The sequence below is a fragment of the Giraffa tippelskirchi genome, chromosome 3 (assembly GCF_054371585.1).
Source record: "Giraffa tippelskirchi isolate mGirTip1 chromosome 3, T2T-mGirTip1v1.2.pri, whole genome shotgun sequence".
NCBI classification, from domain to species: domain Eukaryota; kingdom Metazoa; phylum Chordata; class Mammalia; order Artiodactyla; family Giraffidae; genus Giraffa; species Giraffa tippelskirchi.
In genome coordinates, this window is record NC_137277.1 from 34,160,716 (window position 1) to 34,186,525 (window position 25,810).

The 25,810-nt window shown below is 46.1% G+C and overlaps 1 protein-coding gene and 1 long non-coding RNA gene across 3 annotated transcripts in view; one reads left to right on the forward strand and one right to left on the reverse strand.

The window, feature by feature from the left end:
* The window catches only part of GLP2R (glucagon like peptide 2 receptor), a 37,025-nt gene extending 15,087 nt beyond the window's left edge, over nt 1-21,938 (reverse strand). Inside the window, exons 1-10 of the mRNA XM_081578333.1 lie at nt 21,913-21,938; nt 20,191-20,297; nt 18,267-18,354; nt 16,019-16,123; nt 14,578-14,699; nt 8,864-8,970; nt 6,669-6,822; nt 6,112-6,271; nt 4,999-5,059; nt 2,604-2,673 (exon numbers count right to left, since the gene is read on the reverse strand). Of these exons, the coding sequence (XP_081434459.1) occupies nt 2,604-2,673; nt 4,999-5,059; nt 6,112-6,271; nt 6,669-6,791 (414 nt within the window). The 5' untranslated portion in view covers nt 6,792-6,822; nt 8,864-8,970; nt 14,578-14,699; ... (2 more) ...; nt 20,191-20,297; nt 21,913-21,938. The remainder of the gene's footprint in view (nt 1-2,603; nt 2,674-4,998; nt 5,060-6,111; nt 6,272-6,668; nt 6,823-8,863; nt 8,971-14,577; nt 14,700-16,018; nt 16,124-18,266; nt 18,355-20,190; nt 20,298-21,912) is intronic.
* Nucleotides 21,939-22,103: 165 nt separating this feature from the next.
* On the forward strand, nt 22,104-25,016 carry LOC145541582 (uncharacterized). Of its 2 annotated transcripts, none has more exons than XR_014079134.1 (2): nt 22,104-22,187; nt 23,521-25,016. It is a non-coding gene; the product is annotated as an uncharacterized LOC145541582 (long non-coding RNA). The 2 variants fall into 2 exon arrangements; XR_014079133.1 differs by lacking the exon at nt 22,104-22,187 and adding an exon at nt 22,702-23,243.
* Nucleotides 25,017-25,810: the final 794 nt, after the last annotated feature.

The following is a 25,810-nucleotide window of genomic DNA, read 5'->3' on the forward strand; positions in this document are numbered from 1 at the left end:
TCACAAAGAAAAACGTTGTGTCCTTGGCTTAGTGGCTTGTTGAACTCAGGCATTTTTCTTACAAAGTAAGCCTAACAGGGAAAGGCACAAATTTCAGGGAATTAATTTCAACCAGGACTGTCTCTTAGGAAATGAAGGTTTGTGATGAGTGTGTTGATTCATTGTTCTTTGTGTCTTCCAGAGACCAGACAAGAGAAAATGGGCATCAACCACTGACACGGAATGAAACACCAGCCTGGTGGAGCACACAACCTCCATCCATCCAGGTGCCGCAGAACTCAGGGCTCAGCAGTCACAGTGGGATGGGGTGGTTTGCCATCTGTACACCAGCTGGAAAGGGGCTGAAGGAGGACATTTTTTTTTTTAACAAGTGTTTTTTTTTGGCTGCACTGGGTCTCTGTTGCTGTGTGCAGGCTTCCCCAAGTCACAGTGAGTGGGGGCTACTTTGTGTCATGGTGCACAGGCTTCTCATTGCAGTGGCTTCTCTCAGAGCGCAGGCTCTAGGGCACGTGGGCTCAGTGGCTGTGGGTCCCGGCTCTAGAGTGCGGGCTTCCATAGTTATGGCACACGGGCTTAGTTGCTCCGTGGCATGTGGACTCTTCCCAAATCAGGGATTGAACCTGTGTCCCCTGCATTGGTGAGCAGATTCTTATCCACTCTGCCACCAGGGTCCTGAAGGGGGACAGTTTTGAAGAACCAAGCCAACTCCTATTGGATTCTGTGACCAGACATGGGACACTTAGGATCCCAAACATATAAGGCTCTTTTTCCAGCCCTAGACAATACAGATGCATTCAATTCAGTTCAGTTCAGTTGCTTAGTCATGTCCGACTCTTTACAACCCCATGGACTGCAGCACGCCAGGCTTCCCTGTCCAACACCAACTCCCGGAGTTTACTCAAACTCATGTCCATCAAGTCGGTGATGCCATCCAACCATCTCATCCTCTGTCGTCCCCATCTCCTCCTGCCCTCAATCTTTCCCAGCATCAGGGTCTTTTCAAAGAGTCAGCTCTTTGCATCAGGTGGCTAAAGTATTGGAGTTTCGGCTTCAGCATCAATCCTTCCAATGAATATTCAGGACTGATTTCCTTTAGGATTGGCTGGTTTGATCTCCTCGCTGTCCAGGGGACTCTCAAGAGTCTTCTCCAACACCACAGTTCAAAAGCATCAATTCTTCAGTGCTCACACTTCTTTATGGTCCAACTCTCATATCCATACATGACTACTGGAAAAATCATAGCGTTGACTAGATGGACCTTTGTCAGTAAAATGATGTCACTGCTTTTTAATATGCTGTCTGGGTTGGTCATAGCTTTTCTTTCAAGGAGCAACTGTCTTTTAATTTCATGGCTGCAGTCACCATCTGCAGTGATTTTTGGAGCCCAGGAAAATAAAGCCTCTCACAGAATGCATACGGTCAGATGTACTGTTCTTGGTGACGTTTCTTTGGCATCACCCAGATGCCATGCTCAAATCTGGGTCTACAGGTTGGCAGGGGTGGTTGCAGCAAGGTGGGGGCTCAGAGTTCGACATCATATAACCCAAAACTCATCTGCCACCCCATCAGCCCTCTCAGCCCCCTCTACTCCTGCTACATGGACTAATATACCTACATTAGAACTACTCCTTTGGGTTAAAACACTCCATTCCTAAGAGCCCTGCTGAAGGAAGGGCACACAGAAGGTGAAGGATGACTGGAGGGGGATTTTTCTTTCTTATCTGTTCACTCATTCATTTTTACAACAAGGAAGGATTCAGTAAATACCTATGATCTGACTTGCTATCATCATGAGAAGGAGAAGATGGGATACAGCAAAGGAAAACAATCCATGTGCTGCAAGCACTGAAGCCCAAGCACCTAGATCCTCAGCCAAGAAGAGCCACCGCAATGAGAAGCCCGCGCACCGCAAACAAAGAGTAGCCCCACTCACTGCAACTAGAGAAAGCCCGTGCTCAGCAATGAAGTGTAGCTAAAAATAATAAGTAAATATATATTTTTTAAAGGAATAAAGGCCCTTCCTCTGCAAGGTCTCAGAGTAGCGTTACCAACTGACTCTAACACTCAGCACAGCTTTGGGTTAATAGTGATTGATTGTGGTTTTTTTTCCCTCTAAAAGAAGCTTCCTTAGTCTCCCCTCTCTCCTGCTAATGGTTTGAAATCCAAGCCCATAGCTTTGCTGTCCCTGGACTTGTCCATGACTGAAGAGCCTGTGGCCCCAGGTTTGTCCACATCGAAGACAGTTGATAGGGGGTCACCGAGGTGACTACGGGTTTCTTTACATAGTCTGAAAACCCAGAGAGAAGGAGGCTTAGAGTGTGAGCCTGGATTTAGGTCCTGAACCAGAACAAGAAGTTTCTTTCTTGTGGGAGAGCAGATTATATGGCACACTTACTTCTGCCACTACACAACACCCAAGAGGAGTTTCTTACTTGTTTCTTCTCGTTCAACAGATCCAACCCACGGTTCAGCATCTTCATCTTGAGGGATCTGGCCCAGGTTCTTTCTGAGCCAGAGAATTTGATAGGAGGCAGGGAAAGGGGTGGGGTCCTCCATAGCTGCTGAGCTCAGAGAGGGAAAAGGGTGGGTGGGGTGGTCCTCACCATTACGCAAAGCAGCATGGGTCCTCGGATGATCCACCAGATATTCTTATTCTTGTTGGTTCCCCAGCACCTAAGGCAAAGAGTGAGCAGTAGAAGAAGACTTATAGTCAGAACAGTAAAGACCCCGAGCTCCCTGGAAGAAGGATGTTTATGCCAAAGGCTTACTTGGTGTGGGGAGGGAGGACTCAAATCCTCTCTTATTAGGTTGATACTGTCGACTTTTTTTTTCTGTAAACCAGGAAAGTGGTCTTCATGCTAACAGCTTGCGGTGTATCCTTCTACATATTATTCCATGTTCATACAAACATTAACTCTTCATTATATGGGCACACATCATTTTCCTGTGCTTCACTTTGTTGTGCTTTGCAGATACTGCATTTTTTTTTTTACGAATCGAAGGTTTATGGCAAGCCCACATCGGGCAAGTCTATTGGCACCACTTTTTCCAACAGCATTTGCTCACTTCACACATGTCTCTGCATCACATTTTGTTAATTCTCACAATGTTTCAAACTTTTTCATTGTTGTTATGCTCGTTATGGTGATCTGTGATCAGTGGTCTTGGATGTCACTATGCTCATTGTTTTGGGGTGCTGTGAACTGTGCCCATATAAAACATCAAACTTTATAAATGTGGGTGTTCTGACTGCTCCACCAACTGCCCATTCCCCCATCTCTCTCCCTCTCCTCAGGCCTTCCTATTCCCCAAGACACAGAAATAGTGAAATTAGTCCAATTAGGTATCCTACAAAGGCCTCTAAGTGTTCAAGTGAAAGAGAGAGACATATCACTCACTTGAAGTCAAATGTTAGAAACAATTAAGGTTAGTGAGAAAGGCATGTCACAACCTGAGACTGGCTGAAAGTTAGGGTTCTTGCCCCAAACAGTTAGCGAAGCCGTGAACTCAAAGGAAAGGTTCTTGAAGCAAATTAGAACGCACAAATTTGTGAACACACAAATGATAAGAAGGCAAAACAGCTTTCTGGCTGACATGGAGACAGTTGGAGTCTGGAGAGAAGATCAAATCAGCCACAACATTCCCTTAAGCTGAAGCCTGATCCACAGCAAGGTCCTAACTCTTTAATTCTATGAAGGCTGAGAGAGCTGAGGAAGTTGCAGGAAAAAACAGTGTGAAACTAGCTGACATGGGTTAATGAGCTTTAGGAAAAAAGCCATCTCTATGACATGAAAGTGCAAGGGGAAGCAGCAAGTGCTAGGTGCAGAAGCTACTGTGAGTTATCTGGAAGATCTAGCTAAGACCACTAACGAAGGTGGCTACACTGAACAACAGATTTTCAAGGTAGACTAAGCAATCTTCTATTAGAAGAAGATTCCATCTAGGACTTTCATAGCTAGAGAGGAGAAGTCAATGCCTGATTTCAAAGCTTCAAGGGACAGGCTGACTCTCTAGTTAGGGGTTAATGCAACCGGTGACTTTAAGTTGAAAGCAGTGCTCATTTACATTCCAAAAATCCTAACTTGTACTAGATCTACCCTGCCTGTGATCTATACATGGAACAACAAAGCATGGATGACAGCACAGCCATTTACAATGTGGGTTACTGAAAATTTTAAATTCACTGTTGAAAACTACTCAGAAAAAAAATCCCTTTCAAAAATATTACTGCTCATTAACAATCCACCTGGTCACACAAGAGCAGTATATGAGAATATATGATCTTAGTTCCCAGACCAGGGATAAAGCTTGCATACCCTGCATTACAAGGTTGATTCTTAACTACTGAACCACGAGGGAAGTCCCTGTTTTGTTTTTAACTTCTGAATTTCTTATTGTGTGTCTTCTCTCTTCAGTCTCATTTGAGACATAAGAATCAGGGACACACTTTTCTTGTTCTTATGTTCCTATCTTTACACATGCCATTTTTTCGGTCTTCACCCAAGAGCTCCCATGAAGATGTACAATGAGATTAACATTGTTTTTATGCCTACTAGCATAACGTCCATTCTGCAGTCCATAGATTAAGGAGTAACAGATGAATTACTAGAAGTCTTTGATTCTTTTATCTATATTCTTAAGTATACTCTAGATGGCCAAAATGGAAGGGAGTGGATATTCTCTTTGGGAAAATGATGTATTTCCTTATATTGGGGCCTATCTTGGAATGAGGCTTCCCAGGTGGCTGAGTGGTAAAGAACCTGCCTGCTAATGCAGGAGATGCAGGAGATGTGGGTTCGATCGCTGGGTCGGGAAGATCCACTGGAGAAGGAAATGACAACCCGCTCCAGTCTTCTTGCCTGTGAAATCCCATGGACAGAGGAAACTGGTGGGCTACAGTCCATGGGGTTGCAAAGAGGCGGACACGACTGAGCACACAGCACAGCACATCTCAGAATAACTAGCTCGTGGGAGTGTAAAAAGAGGTGAGTTACTTACCCTGTATTCTCCAGCTGAGCACGGGTGATGCTCCAGGGCACAACGAAGAGCACCGGGAAGGCTGGGAGAAAACACGGAAATGGAGTCAAGGGCTGGTTTGCCAAACTTGCCGACTACCCACCCCACCCTGATGGGCCAAGCACACCTGGTTAAAACTATAAAAACCCAAACATCATAGAATTGTAGACTGTGAGAGCTGGAGAGACCTATAGATGGCACAGAGCCATCCATTTTTTGGGAAACCAGGAGGTAGAGAGGAGAACAAAATTGCCACCTGTCACAAAGTACCTTAGAGTAAATCCAAAGACATTAATCAAGCCTCCTGAATCCCAGGCCATAGTTAGTCCCTCTGAATACTGCAGCCTCAACTTCCCCAAGAATCTATGGCAGCAGTGGCTCCAGATCTCATCCTGGAGACTTGGTTGGCCCCTGGACTGAATGTTTGTGTCCCCCAAATTCATACACTGAATCCCTAACCCCCGGTATGATGGCATTTGAAGAAGGTACCTTTGGAGGTAATTAGGTTTAGATGGCATGTGTGTAGGGGCTGGTCATCATGGTGGGATTACTGTCCTTATCAGAAGAGACCAGAGAGCTTGCTTTCTCTCTCTCTCTACAATGATAGGAGGCTACAGTAAGAAGGCAGCTGTCTACAAGCCAAGAAGAGGAACTTCATCGGAACTCAACCATCCTGGTGTCACAATCTCACACTTCTCAGCCTCCAGAACCTTGAGAAATAAATGTCTGAGTTTTAAGCCATACAGTCTATGGCATTTATTATGGCAGCCCTAGTAGATAATATAGTTGGGGACAGGTTAGGAGGAATGTCATCTGATTCTGCCAAAAACCTTCCCAATTTTTGAATGTGTGTATTGGGTCTACAGCACTTATATCTACATAAATGTACATGCAGGTGCATGCACACGTGTACACACACCTGCGCACGCACACACACACACACACACACACACACACACACACACACACACTACCCCTCTCTTCAGAGTCTCTTGTCATTGAGGAATTATCTATCCCAGAAACCTCCCTCCAACTCCAACCAAAAGCTCTACTGGGCTCCCATGTTCAGACAGATCCCCAGTTCAGGTCACTCACCCCAACCCACCAGCAGGTATCTGGGCCACAGCCGCATTTCTGAAAACATTATGGGCTCCAGCAGCGTGTGAAGGTAAAGGCCTTCGACGAGCAGCCACGAGTAATTGGCGCCCACAAAGTAGTGCAAGAGGACCTGGGCTGAGCGGCAGGAGGCAGAAATCTGGAAAGGACAGAGCACCTGGGGGTAAGTCCAGGTTCCTCAGCATCTGGACCACAGTGGAGGGGAGAAGGCCTCCCCTCTCTGTCAGACACAATAGTTTTTTTAGACACGGTGCTATTGCACACTTAATAGACTACAGCTCAGTCTGCATACACCATGTTCAGTGTTCTTGTTATATGCACTCTCTGCTCTGCTTACTCGCTCAGTCATGTCCGACTCTTTGCGACCCATTCCCAGGACATTGGCTTTAAAAAAAAAAAAAATCAGGTGATGTATCTCTTACCAGAAAGACTGACACCGCTTTCTCTCTCTCATCCACTCCCCAGCCTCACCTTCCTGCTCTCTGATTCCCAGGACTGATCCACCAGGTAGAGCCCAGGGATGAGCAAGCACATACCTCCGGCACATAGGACAGCCACGCTTCCTCACTGTTGGGCTTCTTGGAGTAAGATTTGTAGATGATGACGTCTTTCACCAGCACAGCCAGGGCTCTCAGGATGAAAGAGGCAAACAAGTTCATGTGGATGTAGTTACGTGTGCAGTGGAGTTTTCTGGGCAGGGAGAAAACCAAGGGTCTTCCCTCAGAAAAGAATGCCTCAGACCAACAGGCGTGTGCCTGAAACCTGTGTACGTGCCACCGAAGGGCACAGGTTCAGAGTGTAGGCTGCAGAGCTGGATGGATGGCATAAAGGATCTTATCTCTCTCTGCCCCACTTTTCTCATTTGTAAGATGGGGAGAATAACAGGTACCATTTTATAACATGCCAGGCTACGCTCCAAGCTATTTGCATGTAGATGTACTTAAGGGCATCCTTACTCCTTACAACCACTGGAGGAAGAGGTAGGATCACTATTCTGACATTATAAATGGGGGAATTGAGGCAGAAAGTTTAAGTCCAGAGTCCCAGAGCAGTAAGTGGCGGAGGTGAGATGTAGATTCAGAAACTCTGAGGTCCATATATGGCTCTCCAAAACTCTACTCCCTCTAAGAACATGAGTACTCGCTGTAGAGGCTACATGAGGATTCAACCAGTTAATGGGTGAAAAGTGCTCACACAGCACCTGGCACATAGGAAGTACCAGAAAATGTCAACTCTCATGACCTCCCTCACCCACCTGGAGCCTCTAGTGCCAGCCAACATAAAACTGCATCCTTGGTCTCTCTAGGCAAAAGGGCCCTTTCCCATCACTGTGTTCTCAGAGCCCTGCCTAAGCCCCCGTGTGGCCCATGTCCAATCCTGCCGCTCTCTAGAGCTATCATTACTTTTTTAGTTTCCAAAAAGATTTGAGCAGGTCATTCTGTTTCATGATTCATGCATTCATCTCCCTAGACTGGGCAGGGGCTGAGTCTTGCTCTCCTCAGAGCCAGAGACAAAAATGAACACGTGGTTGACCCAGGTTCTGCTCAAGTTACTTCTTCTGAGGCTGGGCAGTTATCTTCTCCTGGCCTGGTCCTGAGACTTTAGGAACGTGAGTGGAGGCAGTCGCTGACAGCAATGGGCACAGGCTGCGGAATTCTCTCCTGTTATTCAATGGTTGCTCTCCCATTGGGGCAGGTGGTTATGACTCTGCTCTCTGCTCCAGGAGCTAAAGAACATCATGGGATTGAGCGGGCAGGTAGGGCCAGACCTGGACCTTGCAGAGCCAAGGTGGGAGCGGCTCTGGAACCAGCATCGAGGGTCCCCATCTAGGTCTCCACATCAGTGTTGAACACTCACTCTGTCACGTTACACTCCATTAGGTTCTTGAATTGACCGAGACCAGGAGACAGCCTTAGAGGGTTCCTTAAGGGGTCTATAAGAATCTCACTTGGGTGACTTCTAAAAACCTTACTTGGTAAAATGCACTCCAGTTTTGGATTCTGAAAAACACTACCATAAAGGAATGAAAACGCTCAGCCTCTGGACCTCCTGCTTGTGATCTTGGCTCCATCACTCACCAGCTGTGTGACTGTGGGCAAGTCACTTCATCTCCCTGTGTTTCAGTTAACTCACTCATAAAATAGGGGTGATAATAAGGCTAATCTCCAAGAATTAGAATTCATCTCAATTCTGATTAGAAAGAGACTTAAATGACTTAATGCACGTAACATGCTTAGGACAGGGCCCAGCATCCTCAAATGGTTAATGGCTAATTGGAGTCCGAGGGTCCTGGGTTAAAACCCCAGCTCTCCCACTCACTAATATGCTTTGGGGAAGTTTCTTAATCTCATCCATAAAAATAGTGCATCCAGTGGAGCTATGGTGAGAATGGGCTGTGGCAGTCATGGGTATGTACGACTAGGAGTTTAGAGCAGGGCTGGGCAGAGCTCATCTAATCCAAAGAGACAAAGGCAGAGTTGGGAGTCCCAGATTCCAGTCCTAGCTGTGCTTTGCAACCCAGGGTGGCTCAGTACCTCTCCATGGACCTCCCAGATCCCTTCCCTTTGCCTGCAAAAATGGGATGGATGGACTGGAGACTGTCTCAGATCTCCTCCAGCTCTGACAAGCCATGAAATCACCCAGCCTGGTCTCCTGCCTTCTCAAGGGAGGAAGCCAGTGAGCACATGCCTGGATACCTATCTGAGCACGTGCAGGCAGCATCTCCACTCACCGAAGAAATAAGAGGAGGGTGAGAGCCAGGAAGAGTGAGACGATGGAGAGAGAGTAGCCCACCGTGTACAACAGCTGCAGTGTCGACAGCAAGGCGTGGTGTTCCACCTGAATGCAGAGGAAGAGCAGACATGACCGGTAAGCCAGGCAATTATGGTGCCCAGCCCCTGGCTCCATGTCCCCAACCACCAAGGGTCTAGGGTTGAACCCGAGTAGACTTGTTGACACCATAGCCCTCTGGCACATCTCAGAGTTCAAGGAATCTTCATGAATGAAGAGCCCACCATGGGTCTCACCTCCGTGGTTGGTTCCACCACCCAGCAATGATGCACCAAGATTCACGATATCCTAAGAGAACTGTGCCCAGGACCAGAGGGTGCCTTGGGAACGAGAACAGGTTCTTTGCCCCTGGATGTGCTGTTCCTAGAGTGAAGGGGTCTCTCTCTCTGGAAGACAGGGCCAGGTTTCCATCTGGATGTCTCCCTCTTAAAGTAACTCTTCATAGACGATCCCTTAAACAAAGACCCAGTTAAACACTGGAATATTTTCTGAGTCGCAGGATAGCCCGATGGTGAACAGAGGAGAGTTTACTGGAAATTCTGTGGGATTTTCTAATGGAATCCCTTCTCACTCAATCCATTGTGCATATAGCCGTCAAGATTATGTTTCTGAATAAATTTTTCCATAAGAACCCACAGTAAATATGTATTATCTGCTAGATTATGCCTAAACTCCTCTGCACAACCTTAACAGAAGTTCATCAGCTTCACAGAAGTATAATTGGGATAGAGCAAACTGCACATATTGAAAGCATAAACCTTGGGGAATTTGGACATGACTCTGATGTCATCACCACGTTCAAGATAATGAACATTTCCATCACCTCCCCAAAGTTTCCTTATGACCCTTTATAATTCATCTCCTCTCATTGTTTCTTGCCCTTAGAGACTAATTTGCGTTTTCTAAAATGTTTATAAATGGAACCTTATAAGTATTCAATTTTCTGTCAGGCTTATTTCCCTCAGAGTAATTATTTAGATATTTATCCTTGTCATAGCATGGATCTTAGCTCATTCCTTTGCTGTTGTTTTTGTTGTTCAGTCGCTCAGTCGTGTCCGACTCTGCAACCCCATGAACTGCAGCATGCCAGGCTCCTCTGTCCTTCACTATCTCCCAGAGATTGCTCAAACTCATGTCCATTGAGTCAGTGGTGCCATCCAACCATTTCATCCTCCCCTTCTCCTCCTGCCCCCAATCCTTCCCAGCATCAGGGTCTTTTCCAACGAGTCATCTCTTCACATCAGGTGGCCAAAGTATTTGAGCTTCAGCTTCAGCATCAGTCCTTCCAGGGAGTATTCAGGGTTGATTTCCCTTAGGGTTGACTGCTTTGATCTCCCTACTGTTCAAGGGACTCTCAAGAATACTACTCAGCCAGCATTTTTTGACAACATGGATGAACCTCGAGGGTATTATGCTAAATGAAATAAGTCAGACAGAGAAAGATAAATACTGTATGATTTCACTCGTATGTGGAATATTAAAAGTGAACAATCAAAAACAAACAAAAAAAAGATCAAACCAAACAAAAACAAACATGTATACACAGATAACAGAGTGGTGGTTATCAGAGGGGGAGAGGCAGGGGGAAGGGTGAGAAAGGTGAATTGGGTAAAGGAGATCAACTCTATGGTGATAGATGGGAAGTAAACTTTTGGTGGTGAGCATGCTGTAGGGTTTACAGAGGTAGCAAGCAATACAGTGTCGTTCACATGAAACTTAAATAATGTTATAAACCAGTATTATTGTTGAGTAGTATTCTATTATGAATATACCACAATTTACTTATGCACTCACCCATTGATGGACTTTTGGATTGCTTTCAGAGTTTAACTTTCACAAACAAAGTTGCTCTGAAAACTTCCGTACAAGATTTTATGTGGACACAGGTTTTCATTTCTCTCAGATAAATATCCAGAAATAGAATGACAGGGGAGCATGGTATATGCTTTAACTTCTTAAAAAACTGCCAGACTGTTTTCTAAATAAGTTGTATCAGTTTACATTCCAACCAGAGTGCCAGCTGCTCAAGAATCGACTAACATTTCCTGGAATCAGTCTTTTAAATTTCAGTCATTCTAATGGGTGTGTCATAGTGTCTTATGGCAGTTTTATTTGCACTTCGCTAATGATTAATGATGTTGAGAATCACTTCATGTGCTTATTTGCCATCTGTATGTTTTATTTGGTAAAGTATCTGTTCAAATATTTGGCTGTCTTTTAAACTGGATCATTGGTCTTAATTTTGAATTGTAAATCTTTATATATTCTAGACATAAACCCATCAGATACATGTTTTACAAGTATTTTCTCCCACTTTGTGGCTTGCCTTTTTAACTTTTTCAGTTCAGTTGCTCAGTCATGTCTGACTGTTTGTGACCCCATGGACTGTAGCACACCAGGCTTCTCTGTCCATCACCAACTCCTGGAGCTTGCTCAAACTCATGGCCATTGAGTCGGTGATGCCACCCAATTACCTCAACCTCTTCTCCTCCTGCCTGCAATCTTTCCCAGCATCAGGCTCTTTTCCAATGAGTTCTTCACATCAGGTGCCAAAGTATTGGAGCTTTAGCTTCAGTATCAGTCCTTCCAATGAATATTCAGGACTGATTTCCTTTAATCGACTGGTTTGATCTCCTTGCCATCCAAGGGACTCTCAAGAGTCTTCTCCAACACCACAGATCAAAAGCATCAATTCTTCAGTGCTCAGCTTTCTTTATGGTCCAACTCTCACATCCATACATGACTACTAAAAAAACCATAGCTTTGACTAGATGGACCTTTGCTGGCAAAGTAATGTCTCTGCTTTTTAATATGCTGTCTAGGTTTGTCTATTTTTTTTTTAAGTGTCTTTAAAAGAGCCTAAGTTTTTAATTTTGATAAAGTCCAATTTATCAACTTTTCTTTGGTCACTTAGTAGCCCTCTCAGTTATTAGCTAGACTGTCTTGGTACAGCAGAGTTTGTGTTTTAAGTGACCTTTATTCTACTTAATTTGTTGTGGTTTAGTTGCTAAGTTGTATCCGATTCTTTGTGACCCCATGGACTGTAGCCTGCCAGGCTCCTCTGTCCATGGGATTTCAGGCAAGAATACTAGAGTGTGTTACTGTGCCCTCCTCCAGAGGATCTACATGACCCAGGTATCGAACCCATGTCTCTTATGTCTCCTGCATTAGCAGGTGGGTTCTTTACCACTGAGCCACCTGGGAAGCCCCATTCTACCTAATAATGGCCCCCAAAAGTAGTGATGCAGGCAATTTGGATGTGCCAAAGAGAAGTCATAAGGTGCTTCCTTTAAGTGAAGAGATGAAAGCTCTTGAGTTAATAAGGAAAGAAAAAAAATCACATGCTGAGGTTGCTAAGATCTATGATAAGAACCAATCTTCTATCTGTGAAATTTTAGAGAATCAGTGGCACTTGTTGTCACACTTCAAACTGTAAAAGTTACAGCCACCATGCATGATGCTGCAGTGCACAGCTAAGATGGAAAAGGTATTAAGTGTGTACAGTTTTGAAAGACACTCACAGACACACACACACAATATCCTTAAAAACACCAATTACTATGCATAAGGACCCCCAGTGTGTTGTTAGTTGGAAGAACATAACACATCTCATTTTCCAAAACCCCAAAGGGCAAAGACTTACTAACACTAGCCTTGTTTGGGCAAAAATTCAACCCTCTACTAGAAACACAGGTAAACAAGGCCAGAAACTTTTTGTTAAGTATTTGATTTCTTAGAAATATGTTCATTTTAAGAGAGGAGGAGGCAATGCCTGTGTCCTTACTGCTCTAAAGAGAGAACCTTTACTTCCTGTCTTGGAAAGTTCAGCTTTTTAATCTTGTTTTGCAGTCCCAGTTGCCTGACCTGAGCCCAAAGCAAGTGGCAGGCATTTCACACCAGCTGATGAATTTGTCATCACTGCGCCCCTTCACCCTTCAGAGTCACCTGGGGAACCTTCCCATCAGTATGGACGCCTCAACCCCACCACATCCCCACTGACTCAGAATCTGTGGAACCATCCAATATTTATTAAGTACCCACTGTATGTGAAGGTTCTGGGCACTTTTAGCAGCACTGTGCCAGAGGGTGGCACCTGTTCAGATATGACTATGACTTTGTTGTTATTCTCACGCAGCTTCGTCCAGGAGAGAAGATAAGAAATGTATACAGTTTGCCCAAATCACAGCATGAAGTTAACAAGAGCATGGTGCTGTGACAAAAGTCAGACAAAACCTTGAGATAAGCTAAATCCAACCCAACCACAGGCATGATTTTAATAACTCTAAGAGGTGTGGCCTGTCACATGGTCTAGGGAACATGGAATTCTGCCAACTCCAGTCAAGGAATAAAGTTAAAGAGGGGTTTAGAAAAAATTCCCTGCAGATGGAGAGGATGTGATGGAAGGCTCTTCATGCCTGATGGGAAGATGTGATAGACTTGAGAGCCAAGGACTGGCCAATTCCCACTGGGAAAGAAGTGAACCACAAACACGATGATTCACTGCCCAGCAACCCGGCTGGATCCTAGGGGTGGAGCCGGCACTCTTACTTTATGTCCCGGTGATGGACGAGGGGTCAGGCTCTATCCAGAGACTCGTACATCTGTCAGCTCTTTAAACCCTTGTGCTGTCACGGGCAGTAAATGTGCTCTGCTGGGGCATGGATGAGAAAGCAGAGGCCCAGAGCAGTGAAGGGTGAGGTAAGAAGAGCTAGAAAGCAAAGGGACTTCCCTGGTGGCCCAGGGGTTAAGAATCCACCTGCCAATGCAGGAGACATGGATTCGATCCCTATCCAGGAAGATCACACATGCCTCGGAGCAACTAAGCCCGTGCACCACAGCTATTGAGCCTGTGCTCTAGAGCCCAGGAGCTGCAACTACTGAGCCCACGTGCTGCAACTACTGAAGCCAGAGTGCCGTAGAGCCCTTGCTCTGCAATTAGAGAAGCCACCACAATGAGAAGCCTGTGCACTGCAACTAGAGAGCAGCCCCTGCTCGACACCACTAGAGAAGAGTCCGCTCAGCAATGAAGACCCGCACAGCCAAAATAAATAAAATTATTTTTTAAAAAAAGAATTAGAAACAGTAAAAGAAAGAAATGGAAATTACATATTAAAAAACAGAGAGAGAGAGCTAGGTTGCAAAGACTCTGGACATGAAGGTAGGCTGCCTGGGCCCTTGGCCTTGAGCTTGTAACCAGATGCTAGGTGTGTTCCGTCAGGACACGCTGTCTGCTGTCACCACCCGTCCACATTCTAGGAGGGGGAGGATACAGGAGACTGTCGGAGAGTGACAGGTGCTGTCAAGGCTAGAGAGACCATTCTCCATGGGGTGGCCTTGGAAGACTTTGCTCGAAAGGAAACGTTGACTTTGAAATGTGACTTTGGGGAAGGAGAAGCCGTAGAAGAGCAGGGGAAAGGTGGGCCAGGTGGCAGGAGCAGCAAGCACAGGCGCTGATTGTCTTTCCTTAGGGGTTCATGGCTCAGCCCAGCAGCAGAAGACGTGCTGTGTCTGCCACTGGAGTTGCGGTTTTGTGTGACCAAGGACCTTGCCAAGTGAGTCTGGGGCCGACGTGCTGGCGCAGGCTTCGTGTGTGGAGCCCCGGCACAGGGTGGTTTGGGCCCCGGGGTCCGCCCTCACCGAGCCCAGCCAACTCACTTTTTGTTTGAAGCTGTGATCCTCGGCGCATTCGGAGTTGTCCTGCCAAATATCCGTGGAGTTCTCTAGCGTCTGCCAAGCACCCCAAGACAGGCAGTATCTGTAGGCCCTTCCTGAGTTCTCTGAAAGTAAACACAGCTCTGGGGGAAAGGTCAGAGCACGCAGCCCGCTCTCCAAGCACGTGGGAAGGCCCTCATTCTCACCGCAAAGCTGTGGAAAAATCCCAGGGAAGAGGAATTTTCACTTCCCCTTCGGGGGACTCATTAGCATCCTTACTGTTTATTTGGGATGGAAGGAAAAACACGGAAGCCTCTACATTTTGTAGCAAACCACAATCCGTTAATGTCTGCTGTGTTTACCCAAAGTCCCTGGTGACTCAGAGATGTGACAGCCCTTCAAGGTGCAGCCCAGCTGGGAGATACAGACCTGGGGCTTCCTGACGCCCAAGAAGCCATGCCATGGGGAAGAAAGAGCACTGGACCAAGCAGTTCTGCCTCCTATAATCTCTGTGGCCTTGAGTGGGGCCCTACCCCTGTCAGTCCCTCAGTTCCCACTTCTGATGACAAGTCTTGACTGTTCCACCTCCAATTTTTTTCTTTCCTCTTTCCTCTTCTTCCCAACCTTTTGCCTCTGCCTGAATCCACATCCTCATCCTCTCTTTTTCTGGACCACTGCAGGAGCTTCCAGACTTGCCCTTGTGATCTCCCTTCGTCCCTCAGTCCATCAGCCACAGGCTACCCACGTCAGCTCCCACAAACCACCTCCTCATGCCTTAACACCTTCAGTGGCTCCACATCTCTACAGAGAGGAGTTTAAAGCCCAAAGCATAAAGCACAGGCCCAGCCTCATTGCTTGGTCTTTTTGTGCTGGTATATTCTCTCCCTTGGGCTTCCCTTGAAGCTCAGTCGGTAAAGAATCTGCCTGTAGTGCAGGAGACCTGGGTTCGGTCCCTGGGTTGGGAAGATCCCCTGGAGAAGGAAATGGCAACCCACTCCAGTATCCTTGCCTGGAAAATCTCATGGACACAGGAGCCTGCTGAGCTGCAGAACATGGGGTCACAAACAGTCGGGCATGACTGAGCAACCAACACTTACTTACTTATTCTCTCCTTTCTTATATTCTAATGCTTCCTCTTCTAAGCTCATCTCGCGAGAACTCTGCAGCCAAGTCTGTGGTAGCCAGGCCTGGACTCTCAAACTTTCAAAGGAGAGAGGACCAGGGTACAAGCAGAGCCTCCAGGCACAGATTTGCGGGAAGACAGGAGAAGAAGCAGAGAGGAAAAGAAGGATGTGCTACTGACAGCTTAGGAGGAGACCTTTCATGGGAGAAGAGGGTTGGAGGAAACAATCTGATTGGAGCCCCCTCCTAACCAAACCCTGGCTGCTCTACCCAGGGAAGCCTTAAAGGAAATGTTAGATATTGGTAAAATAAGACTTATTACCTTCGCGCCACCAAGGTAAGTAAGAAGGGCAGGGGACAGAGACATTTCCAGGAGTGGAATGAGGCCAGCACACATACTGATCGAAGGTCCCATTACAGACTGCACCTGCAGAGAAAAGTGGGCAAAATAAACCGATGGAGCCCAGAGCCCACCTCACTGGCATTAAAGCTGGTGTGGCCCGAGTAGGGACCAGCCAGGATGTCCCACTCTCTGGCATCAGATCAAGGATGAGGAACCATGCGGGGAGGACGGGAATGCTTCACGCAGCCCCACATGTGGTTCTGTCTACCCAACCTGACCCCTGGCGGTGGTCCAGTCTTTCATGTCAACACGCACGTCACACTGATGTTAGTTTACTTTACACAGGCTGAACTCTTGCAGAAACTCAGGATCGGGAGGACACTTAGAGGTTCAGCCAGCATCTTCTGTCCTGTAATTAACTAAATAGTTGTCAAACCCTCACCAGTTATATCTATGAAATGTGCCAAATGACGGGTGGATGGAGGAGCATCTGCAGGGTTGAGGTTCTCAGTCACGTGTACCTGAGTCAAGCACTACCTGGTAAGATTTCTCTGTTTGAAGACGAACCTGATGATCATTATGAAATATCTGGGACTCTCAGGCAGCTCAGGGAATAAGCTGGTGCTTGGTGATGAGATGCTATAATGTAAGCATCAGCTTTATGAGCCTCCAGGATTAAATGAACGGGCTTCAGGCTGGACCCCAAACATCCATATTGCAAGCTCCTCACTCCTGGTTACCAAACATCATTTCCTACCATGGGCTCCCTATTAGGCTAGAACTCAGGGGCCACTCGGAGTGAAGAGCCAGGTCGCTGGTATCAGGACTGAGCCACAGGTCTGGGGCTTGGGGCACCCTGTAGACCTGGCTGCCAGGTCAGCACCTAGTCAGCAGCTAGCCTGAGTGAACTCGCCAAGATGAGCTGCCCACAGGGAGGCTCCGGATCAGGAAGGCCTCCCTACTTTTACCTCAGAAAGCAATTTTCCTCAAGATGGAAGTGGTTCCTATAATGAATCAAGACTTGATGGCCACCTGCTTAGCTAAAGAATATTTAAAAGGAAGGAGGCATGGCCTGGAGACTGGACTGCCTTTGGGTCGGGAAAAAGCAGAGAGAGTTTCTAGTGTCCTGTCAACCTCAAGGTCCCTGAGTGAAGTTATCTGAAAGAAGAAGGAGATCAAGGAGGGGGCAGCTTCCATCCACAGTGGACCAGTCTCAGAGGCAGGGGGCCAAGGCTTCTTATTTCTTTCTTTTCTCGACAAAAAAGAATCTGGATGCACCCAGAGACCCAGCATGTAGACAGGGTAGGCTGTGGGCTGACCAAACTATTAGCATATTTGCTAGAATGTGCTCAACCTAGTGCAGTCCTAGATAAAAGTTAGAACCATGGGAGACTGAAGCCCCCCACACACACACACACAAGTATAATAGATTCCTGGGTTAATCTATGACAGTGGCTCATGTCATGTGATTAGGTGGTCAAAGTACCATGACACATGGCTTATATCAAACATGGTCACATGCATGTTATTCCATCTTGCATGCTCTTTTACATTGGAGGTGGGTAGCCTTTGTAACTGTCTGACCCAACTGAACACAGCAGAAGTGACTTCCAAGGCCAGGTCACAAAAAGCAACATGGCCTCTGTTCATGCTTGTGCTTGCAACCCAGCCACTGTGCTGTAAGGATGCCCAGGCCATATGGAGAGGCCACATGGATGTGGCCCAGCCAACAGCCCCAGAATGACTCCCAGCATCAACCAGCAGATGCGGGCATGAACCAGACTTCAGATGATTCCAACCTCCGGTCTTTGAATCTTTCAGCTGAACTCCAGACTTTGCAGAGCAGATATAAGCCCTCCTCAATATTCTCTGTCTGAATTCCTGACACACAGAAACTGTGAGAGAAATGTGTGCACTCTAAGTCATTTCAGTCGTGTCTGACTCTTTGCAACCCTATGGACTGTAGCCCACCAGGCTCCTCTGTCCATTGGATTCTCTAGGCAAGAATACTGGAGTGGGTTGTCATGCCCTCCTCCAGGGGATATTCCTGACCAAGGGATTGAACTTGCATCCTTTATGTCTCCTGCATTGGCAGGCAGGTTCTTTACCACTAGCGCCACCTGGGAAGGCCCATGAGAGATAATAAATCATTGTTATTACTGTTTTGAGCCAATAAGCTTTGGGGCTATTTGTTACACAGCTGTAGATAACTGATACATGTGCTTACCAGAAGTTTCCTTGAGTAAGTCTCTCAGACACTTCTCTTTGTACTGAGCCCACTTCCGAGTTGTCTCCTCAAGGAGAGATCCTGTAACCTGAGCAGAAAAAAATCATAGTGAACTCCAGTTACCAGCAAGCACATGTTATCACATTTTATCACAAGTTATCACCTCACACCATGATTCTCAAACCTTCCCAATGATAAGCCCATAATGGCCTGCACCACAGAACAATTTCTTCTGTATCTCATGTCCTATCTTAAATATTGCACTGCTGTTTAGTCACTAAGTTGCATCCAACTCTTTTGTGACCCCATGGACTATAGCCTGCCAGGCTCCTCTGTCCATTGGGATTTTCCAGAAAAGAATACTGGAGTGGGTTGCCATTTCCTTCTCCAGGGGATCTTCCTGACCCAGGGATCAAACCTGCATCTCTTGTATTGGCAGGCAGGTTCTTTCCCACTGAGCCACCTGGGAAGCCAGATGTGGGGGAGACTATTGTAAATCGCAGAGGTATTCTATTGAAAGGCATTCAAACACACAGATACGCACAGAGAGAACAAAACAAACAAAAACCATCCATGAGCCCTACAGGTAGCCAGTTTTCACCTCCTGAGTAATTAGTCCAATCTACCTTACCCCCAACCCTCACCACTGCCCAGCATGTCCCAGACCCAATCCCATGGCATCCAGAGGGTCTGTGAGTAGTTCCTTTGCAATTTTTCCACAGAATGACACAGATAGGTTTCTGAAGACAAGCAAGTATGGTCATCGTTAGACTAGAGGTTCCCAAACTTTATCAATTCTTGCTGCCTTTCCAGTCTTAATAAATTTTCCACAGCACCCCCAGGCCAATAGAAATACCGTATCTAAAGTTCTATTAATCAGACTTCCCTGGAGGTCCAGTGGTTAAGAATTCGCCTGCCAATGCAGGGGACATGGGTTTGATCCCTGGTCTGGGAGGATTCAACTTGCCGCAAGGCAACTAAGCCCACATGCCGCACCTAGAGCCTGTGCTCCACAACAAGAGGAGCCTCCTCAAGGAGACGCCCATGTGCTGCAACTAAAGAGAGCCTGTGCATAGCAGAAAGACCCAGCGCAGCCAAAAAATAAACAGAGTGCCATTAATTAAGTAGATGGGCCAAACAACTTATTAAATATTTACCTCCTAACAACTTAGTACTTACTGGGGATGATGTGTGCTTGTGCTTAGTCGCTCAGTCATTCCGAATCTCTGTGACCCCGTGGACTATAGCCTGCCAGGCTCCTCTGTCCATGGGGATTCTCCAGGCAAGAATACTGGAGTGGGTACCCATGTCCTCCTCCAGGGGATCTTCCCAACCCAGGGATCAAACCCATATCTCCTGTGTTGCAGACAGATTCTTTACTGTCTGAGCCACCAGGGAAGCCCAGTGGGGATGGTAAAACATCTCAAACCTAATAGTCAGATTGACCACTACCACCTGTGTTCCTGTTCCACCCTTATTTTTGCAGTGTTTTCTTTTTATCACAGCAGCTGCAAAGAAGCCCAGCTTTGCAAAGATACATCATCCAAGGGAAAGTAGTGCCATATAATGTTGAAACCATGGACTACCTCAAGTTCATCATTCGCAGATGGAGTGTATCCCTGCTTCCCTCAAAAAATTAAAATTCCTAACAGCACCCCTACCAGTTCACAGCAGGGGTGCCCTGGGACATGTTAGCACACAATTTGGGAACCATGGGATTAGCCAGTAAGTAGTTATCATGATGATAATGATGATGAAACAATTGGTATTTATCTCTTGGTTTCTGTTTCCAGTGCATTTTAAATCTCCATTAATAATCTCTCTTTCTCTGTTATGGCCCAAGAGGCACGATGGTACATTAGCAACACACTGTTTAAAGAAATACATGTCCTAATGGGAACATAACTGACTATATTAATTTTACAAATTCGGCAGAGATGTTGATAACCAAATCATCAGCTTCCGGAATCCTCCAAGTCACCCAAGTGAAGACCTTTCCTTGGATAAAGTGCTGTTTATATGCACCAGGACCTAACAGAGGGAGAGACAATAAAAGCAATCGTATATGTGAGCTGTCCATGGACTAACATTCTCTTATCCCCCTGATCTCTGCCATGACTGACAGCCATGGTCAAAAGGAAAAATAAAACTAAAGCAGCACTGAATCTGATCAGTCTAGAAAAGCTGGACAAACTCTGATCATCTTCCCAGATACTTGTCCTAAGGACACCAAAAACATGAAAGGCTAATCTAAGTTTAATCACAGCCAAATCCTAATAAAGTAGTGATGAGTGGATATTTTCTAGCTGGAAAAAGCCGGCTCGATCCTGATTCCTCTTTCTCTTGCGAGGGTAACCAGCACCAACTCACTCGACCGAGAAGGGATTAAGAAAAAGGCGAAAAAACCCTCTGTTGACTTGCTTTCAACAAAACATCTATTATTCTTTGTTACCAAAGGAATAGACTTCACTGTAGATAAAATAAAAAATGAAGACAAGCAGAAAGGGGAGAAGAAATGGAATCTTAATCTTTTTACCCAGAAATAACTATCTTCCTCCAGACTCTTCTCTCTGCACTCACATACAATCCTTTTTCTCTTTTCTTTCTTTTCTCTTTCATTTTAACCAAAAAGGAAATCATATTGTTGTGTAGTCTCTTTTTCCACTAGAATATATACTGTGACTATATTTCCATTTCGAAAACTATACTTCTAAAACACCATTTTAAGAGCTCTGTAATTTTCTACGGATGAATGTGATACAATTTATTTTTCAAATCCTCTAGCAAATTGAACACCTACATTGTTCTAGATGTTTGCTAATATAAATGATGCTGTAATGAAAATATTCACAGCTAAACACTGGAGCACATCTTTTTTTTCGTAGGGAAAATTCTTTGAGTTGGAATTTCTGGGTCATCAACAATACATTTTTAAAAGCTTTTGACAATATACTGCCAAATGATCCTAGCCAAAAAGAATTTTTTTTAATTTAAAAATATGCACCTTTTTACACTCTCATCAGCAAAGTATGAAAGAACCACACATTCACTTCTCAAAGAGCCTGAGACAGTTTATATTTTTTGACACCAAAGCAACTGCTAATTAACTCAGCTGAGCTGTGGGAAGGGAGAGGAGACATGAGGATATAGCACTGTTTCCCCATTCGAATTTAGAATCTAAACTATCTCTGAGAATTTCTCATTAAGGGAATTTAATGGTGACTTCCTGCCAAAAAAACCACGCCATGGTCATTTATATCCATGCAGGGAGAACATCTACAAGCAAAAGTCATCGTGGAAATCTACGCCAAGGCTCGTATAACATAAACATCTGCAGGAAGAAGATGGGTTTTAAGATGGGTGACCAAGAGGAGGGTCTTCAGGATTTTGTACACATAACACAGGACAGACAGAGGGAAGAGGTTCTGAAAACAGACTGGGTGGTGGAGGCAGGGAAGAGAGGCTGCCCACAGGCACATTATCAATTATAAAAATACCAAGGTGCGGCTTGGTCAACGTCATCTGCCAGCCTGACTCAGATTTGGCTGTTGTCACATAGAAATATGCTGTTGTCACATAGAAATATTCGTATGTCAGCAGCTTCCAAGGAATGCTGGGGAAGAAAGAACAAAGGACTTTCAAGTACCCTGGGAGTAGGCGAATGTCTCCACTACTCACAAGCTACATCATCGAAGGTGATTGGGCAAGATCCCATGAATCTTGGTCGTCAGTGACAATCACCTTCTCAGAGGCTCATTGTGGCATTTGGGCAAGACCATTATGACAAAATGCCAAGCGCTGCAGCCGAACTTGGCACCTAAGAGACAGCTGACCCATAGTTATGGAGAGGAGATGAACAAAACCAGAGAGTTAGCTGAACATATACTCCATTTGAATATGAGACAGAGAACTGGAGCAAAGGTGAGAGATCTGTATCAATTCTTCCAACAACGGTCCCGCCACTAAGTCCCAGGCCACCTGCCCCCAAGAACGTTATGGTCACTCGCCAAGAGGCAGCCACCATGGCAAGAATCCCAGGCAACCCTGGACTGGGTTCTACTGTCTGAGGGTTTGAAGCCAGCCTCTGGGATGTGGATGTAGAGAATTTGGTGTGGGTTTTCTGCCTGTCTGGTTCTGGACCAGCACCAGAGGAAGTCTGATAAGGTGAGCACGGATGAGACCCAGCATCCCAGCCCTCCCTCTATGGGGGCAGGTGGGGGCAGAGGGATACAGATTTCCAAGGCTGCAAGCAGAGATGAGCTCTCCCCATAGACCAAAGGAAGAAGAGAAGCATTGAGTTCTCAGAGGACTTCCTCACTCAGGTGAATGGAACTGAAGCTCCTTCACGTCATGGCCCAGAATAAAGAAAAAACCTTGAGGGACCTCCCTGATGGTCCAGCGGCTAAGAATCCTCACTCCCATTGTAGGCGGCCCAGGTTCCATCCCTGCTCAGGATAATAGACGCCACACGCTGCAACTAAGAGTTCTCAGCTGGGTGGATGGCATCATCGACTCAATGGACATGAATTTGAGCAAACTCCAGAAGATAGTGAAGAACAGGGAAGCCTGGCATGCTGCAGTCCCTGGGGTCACAAAGAGTCAGACATGACCTAGCGACTGAACAACAAATGCTGCAACTAAGACCCGGCACAGCCAAATACATTTAAAAAAATAGAAAAAAAAAGGAATCTTGCAAAGGGAAGGGGCAAATGTCTCGTCTCCTTGGATAAGAAAAAACAAGCTACCAGAATGCCCAACTAAAGAAGATAGTTACAAACATACATTATGATTCACCTCTGAAGTCCTCAAACATCATGCCATGGAGTTCAATTTTCTGACACAGAAAAACGTTCAACTTCCTTGAGCCTCAGTTTTCTCATCTGTATATGGGGTTAATGGGAAAATCTCCCTCCTAGGTTTGCTGAGAGCATGAAATAAAATAAAGAGCCCCGGACCTGGCAACAGACCTGAAGCATAGTAAGTGTCCAACAAAAATGTTAGCTTGAGTTAGTAAGTATTTTGTTAAGGAAAAAAGCAGATTGCAAGAAAATATTTATAGTATAAGCCTCTGTTGTTTTTCTTTTAAACTATATGTAAATAAATGGTAGGAAAGTGTGAGTGTAAGCCAAAAAAATGTGAATAAGGGTGATCTCTGGGTGGTTGGAGTACAGTAATTTGTAGTTTGTATTTATACATCTCTGGGTTTTATGAGTTTATTTCTGTAAACAATAAGCATTCTGTATTTTTATAATAGGCAGGAAGGAAAAAAGGAAGAGAGGAAGGAAAGAAAAAAAAAAATCCACTCATTCAATCTAAATACTCAAACCTGGAAGAATGATGAAAGCAAACAGAGGAAACATGCAGGAATTTTTAAATGCTATTTGTAGAGTTCATGCTGACATGCGAAAATGCTTATCATCTGATGTAAAGGGGAGACCAGGATACAAAATGTTTTCCACATCCTAATTCCAGCTGGGGAAGAAAAAAATGCATAGAAAAAGGATTTGAGGAACATATGCCAAAATATCAACAGTGATTACCTCTGAAGGCTTGGATTATGGTTGATTGTCATTGCCTTAATACCATTTTACATTTTCCAAATTGCCTACAAGAGGCCTGAAGTGCTTCTATCATCAGAAAATACATACGACTGATAATAATAACAATAACAATAATAATACAAACGGCTCTTACTTGTTTGATGGAAACCAGAAGCAGCAGGGCCAGGAAGGGCCTCACAGGGGTCCAGCGAGCCGGCTTGCAGGGAGAGGAGAGAGGCCCAGTCCCCCGGGCGGCAGGGGTGCCCATGAGCAGCACGTGGGCTCCGGGCAGGGGGCTCACTGCCCTGCTCCGGGACCCTGCCCAGCTCGGCCCCGGCCTCATCTTTCTCGCTGTGGGTCACAAGTGTCAGCACATCCTTCGAACGGTCCAAGATGTACCGCAGGCGGCCGCCTCTTGCATTCCTCTTCCTCCGGCAAGAAGATGTTTGCACAAACCCTCCGCACGCCACCCCTGAGAGCGTCTGGCCCAGTCTAGAGCCATCTACCGAATCTCCAAAGTTTCTCATCCCCCGTCCCGCCTCCCCATCAAAAGGCAGGGAGATTTTTCCCAGACCTCCCCCAAGTGCTGGGACTTTCTGGGCAGAGGCTGCCCAGGAGAAGAGACAAGGCAGCCGGTGGGTTCCACCCCTGAAGCCCCACTAGCTGCAAAGGACCAGGGTGGGACTGACCTGGATTCCAGGCCCTGAGGACCAGTGGTGGGAGGATGGGCCTCCAGGTCTGAGGTGGTCATCTTCATCACAGGGGACATTTGTTACTGAGGCTTTAAGTTTGTCCAGGATGGGCTGAGCCCAGCTACCAAGGCAGGGTCTCCTCTGGGCCCTGTTTATGCCAAGACTTCCAGAAAGACAGCTTTTCTGCCCAGGAGACAGCAGCTCCTGCCCCAGGGCCTGAAGCAAAGCCCCCACCAGTGGGCTTCCCTGGGGGTCCAGTGGTTGGGAATCCATCTGGCCAGGCAGGTGACATGGGTTCAGTCCTTGGTCAGGGAAAATAGGATTCCACATGTCGTGGAGCAGCTAATCCTGTGCACCACAACTACTGAAGCCTGAGGGTGCTAGAATCTGTGCTGCACAAGAGAAGCCACCGCAATGAGAAGCTCACGCACCGCAGTTACAGAGCAGCCCTCGCTCTCTGCAGCTAGAGAAAGCCGGTGCGCAGAACAGCCAAATAAATACTTCAAAAAAAAAAAAAACTATCAGTTTTTTTTCGAGCTCCTGCTACATAGCAGCCAACCAACATGCTGAAAAGTCAAAAACGTGCTCGCCTCTAGATGGCTCTCACCTGTAAGCAAAGGTTGCTCAGTCCACCAGGCAGATTCTTTGTCAGAACCCATGATCCATTATTGCCAACTAACAGGTGTGTAGTTTTCCACCACAACTCACATGGACAAAATCTTTTCACCTGACATCCTACTTTGTTCGTCCTTACGATAACCCTTGAGAGGATGGTTAGTTCTCTACTTGATGACTGCAACATTGAGGTTCAGAGGGGTTAAGTGGCTTGCCCAAGGCCACACAGCAAGTTAAGGGCAGAGCCAAGATACCCAGGTCTTCTGACCAGTCACCTGACCACAGAAGCTTGGTAAGGTGCCATATCTGACCCTAACCCTCTAGGTGAGTTCCTTTTTTTCTAGTAGGTTCAGCACTGTTTCTCTGAGACACTCTGCTTGGCCCTTCTCATCCACCCCTCTCTGTCCAGCCCTTTCCAAACCTTTCCTGAACTTGAGATTCCACAGAAGACGTCCTAATTGTATGAAATGCAGGTCAGCAAGAGACAGGAACACCATGTTTTCATTTAGGCTTTTTTTTCCCCACAAGCTGGACCAGAGGCTCTCATCCTGGTTAACTTACCCAAGTGAGTGAATTTTGAATGGTTGGGGCAAAACAGGTGAGCATCCCTTAATAGAAATCCTTGGACATCTTAAAAAAAAAACAAACCACATGGCAAGATTTTAAATACCAGCAGTAAAACATTCAAAATGAACAC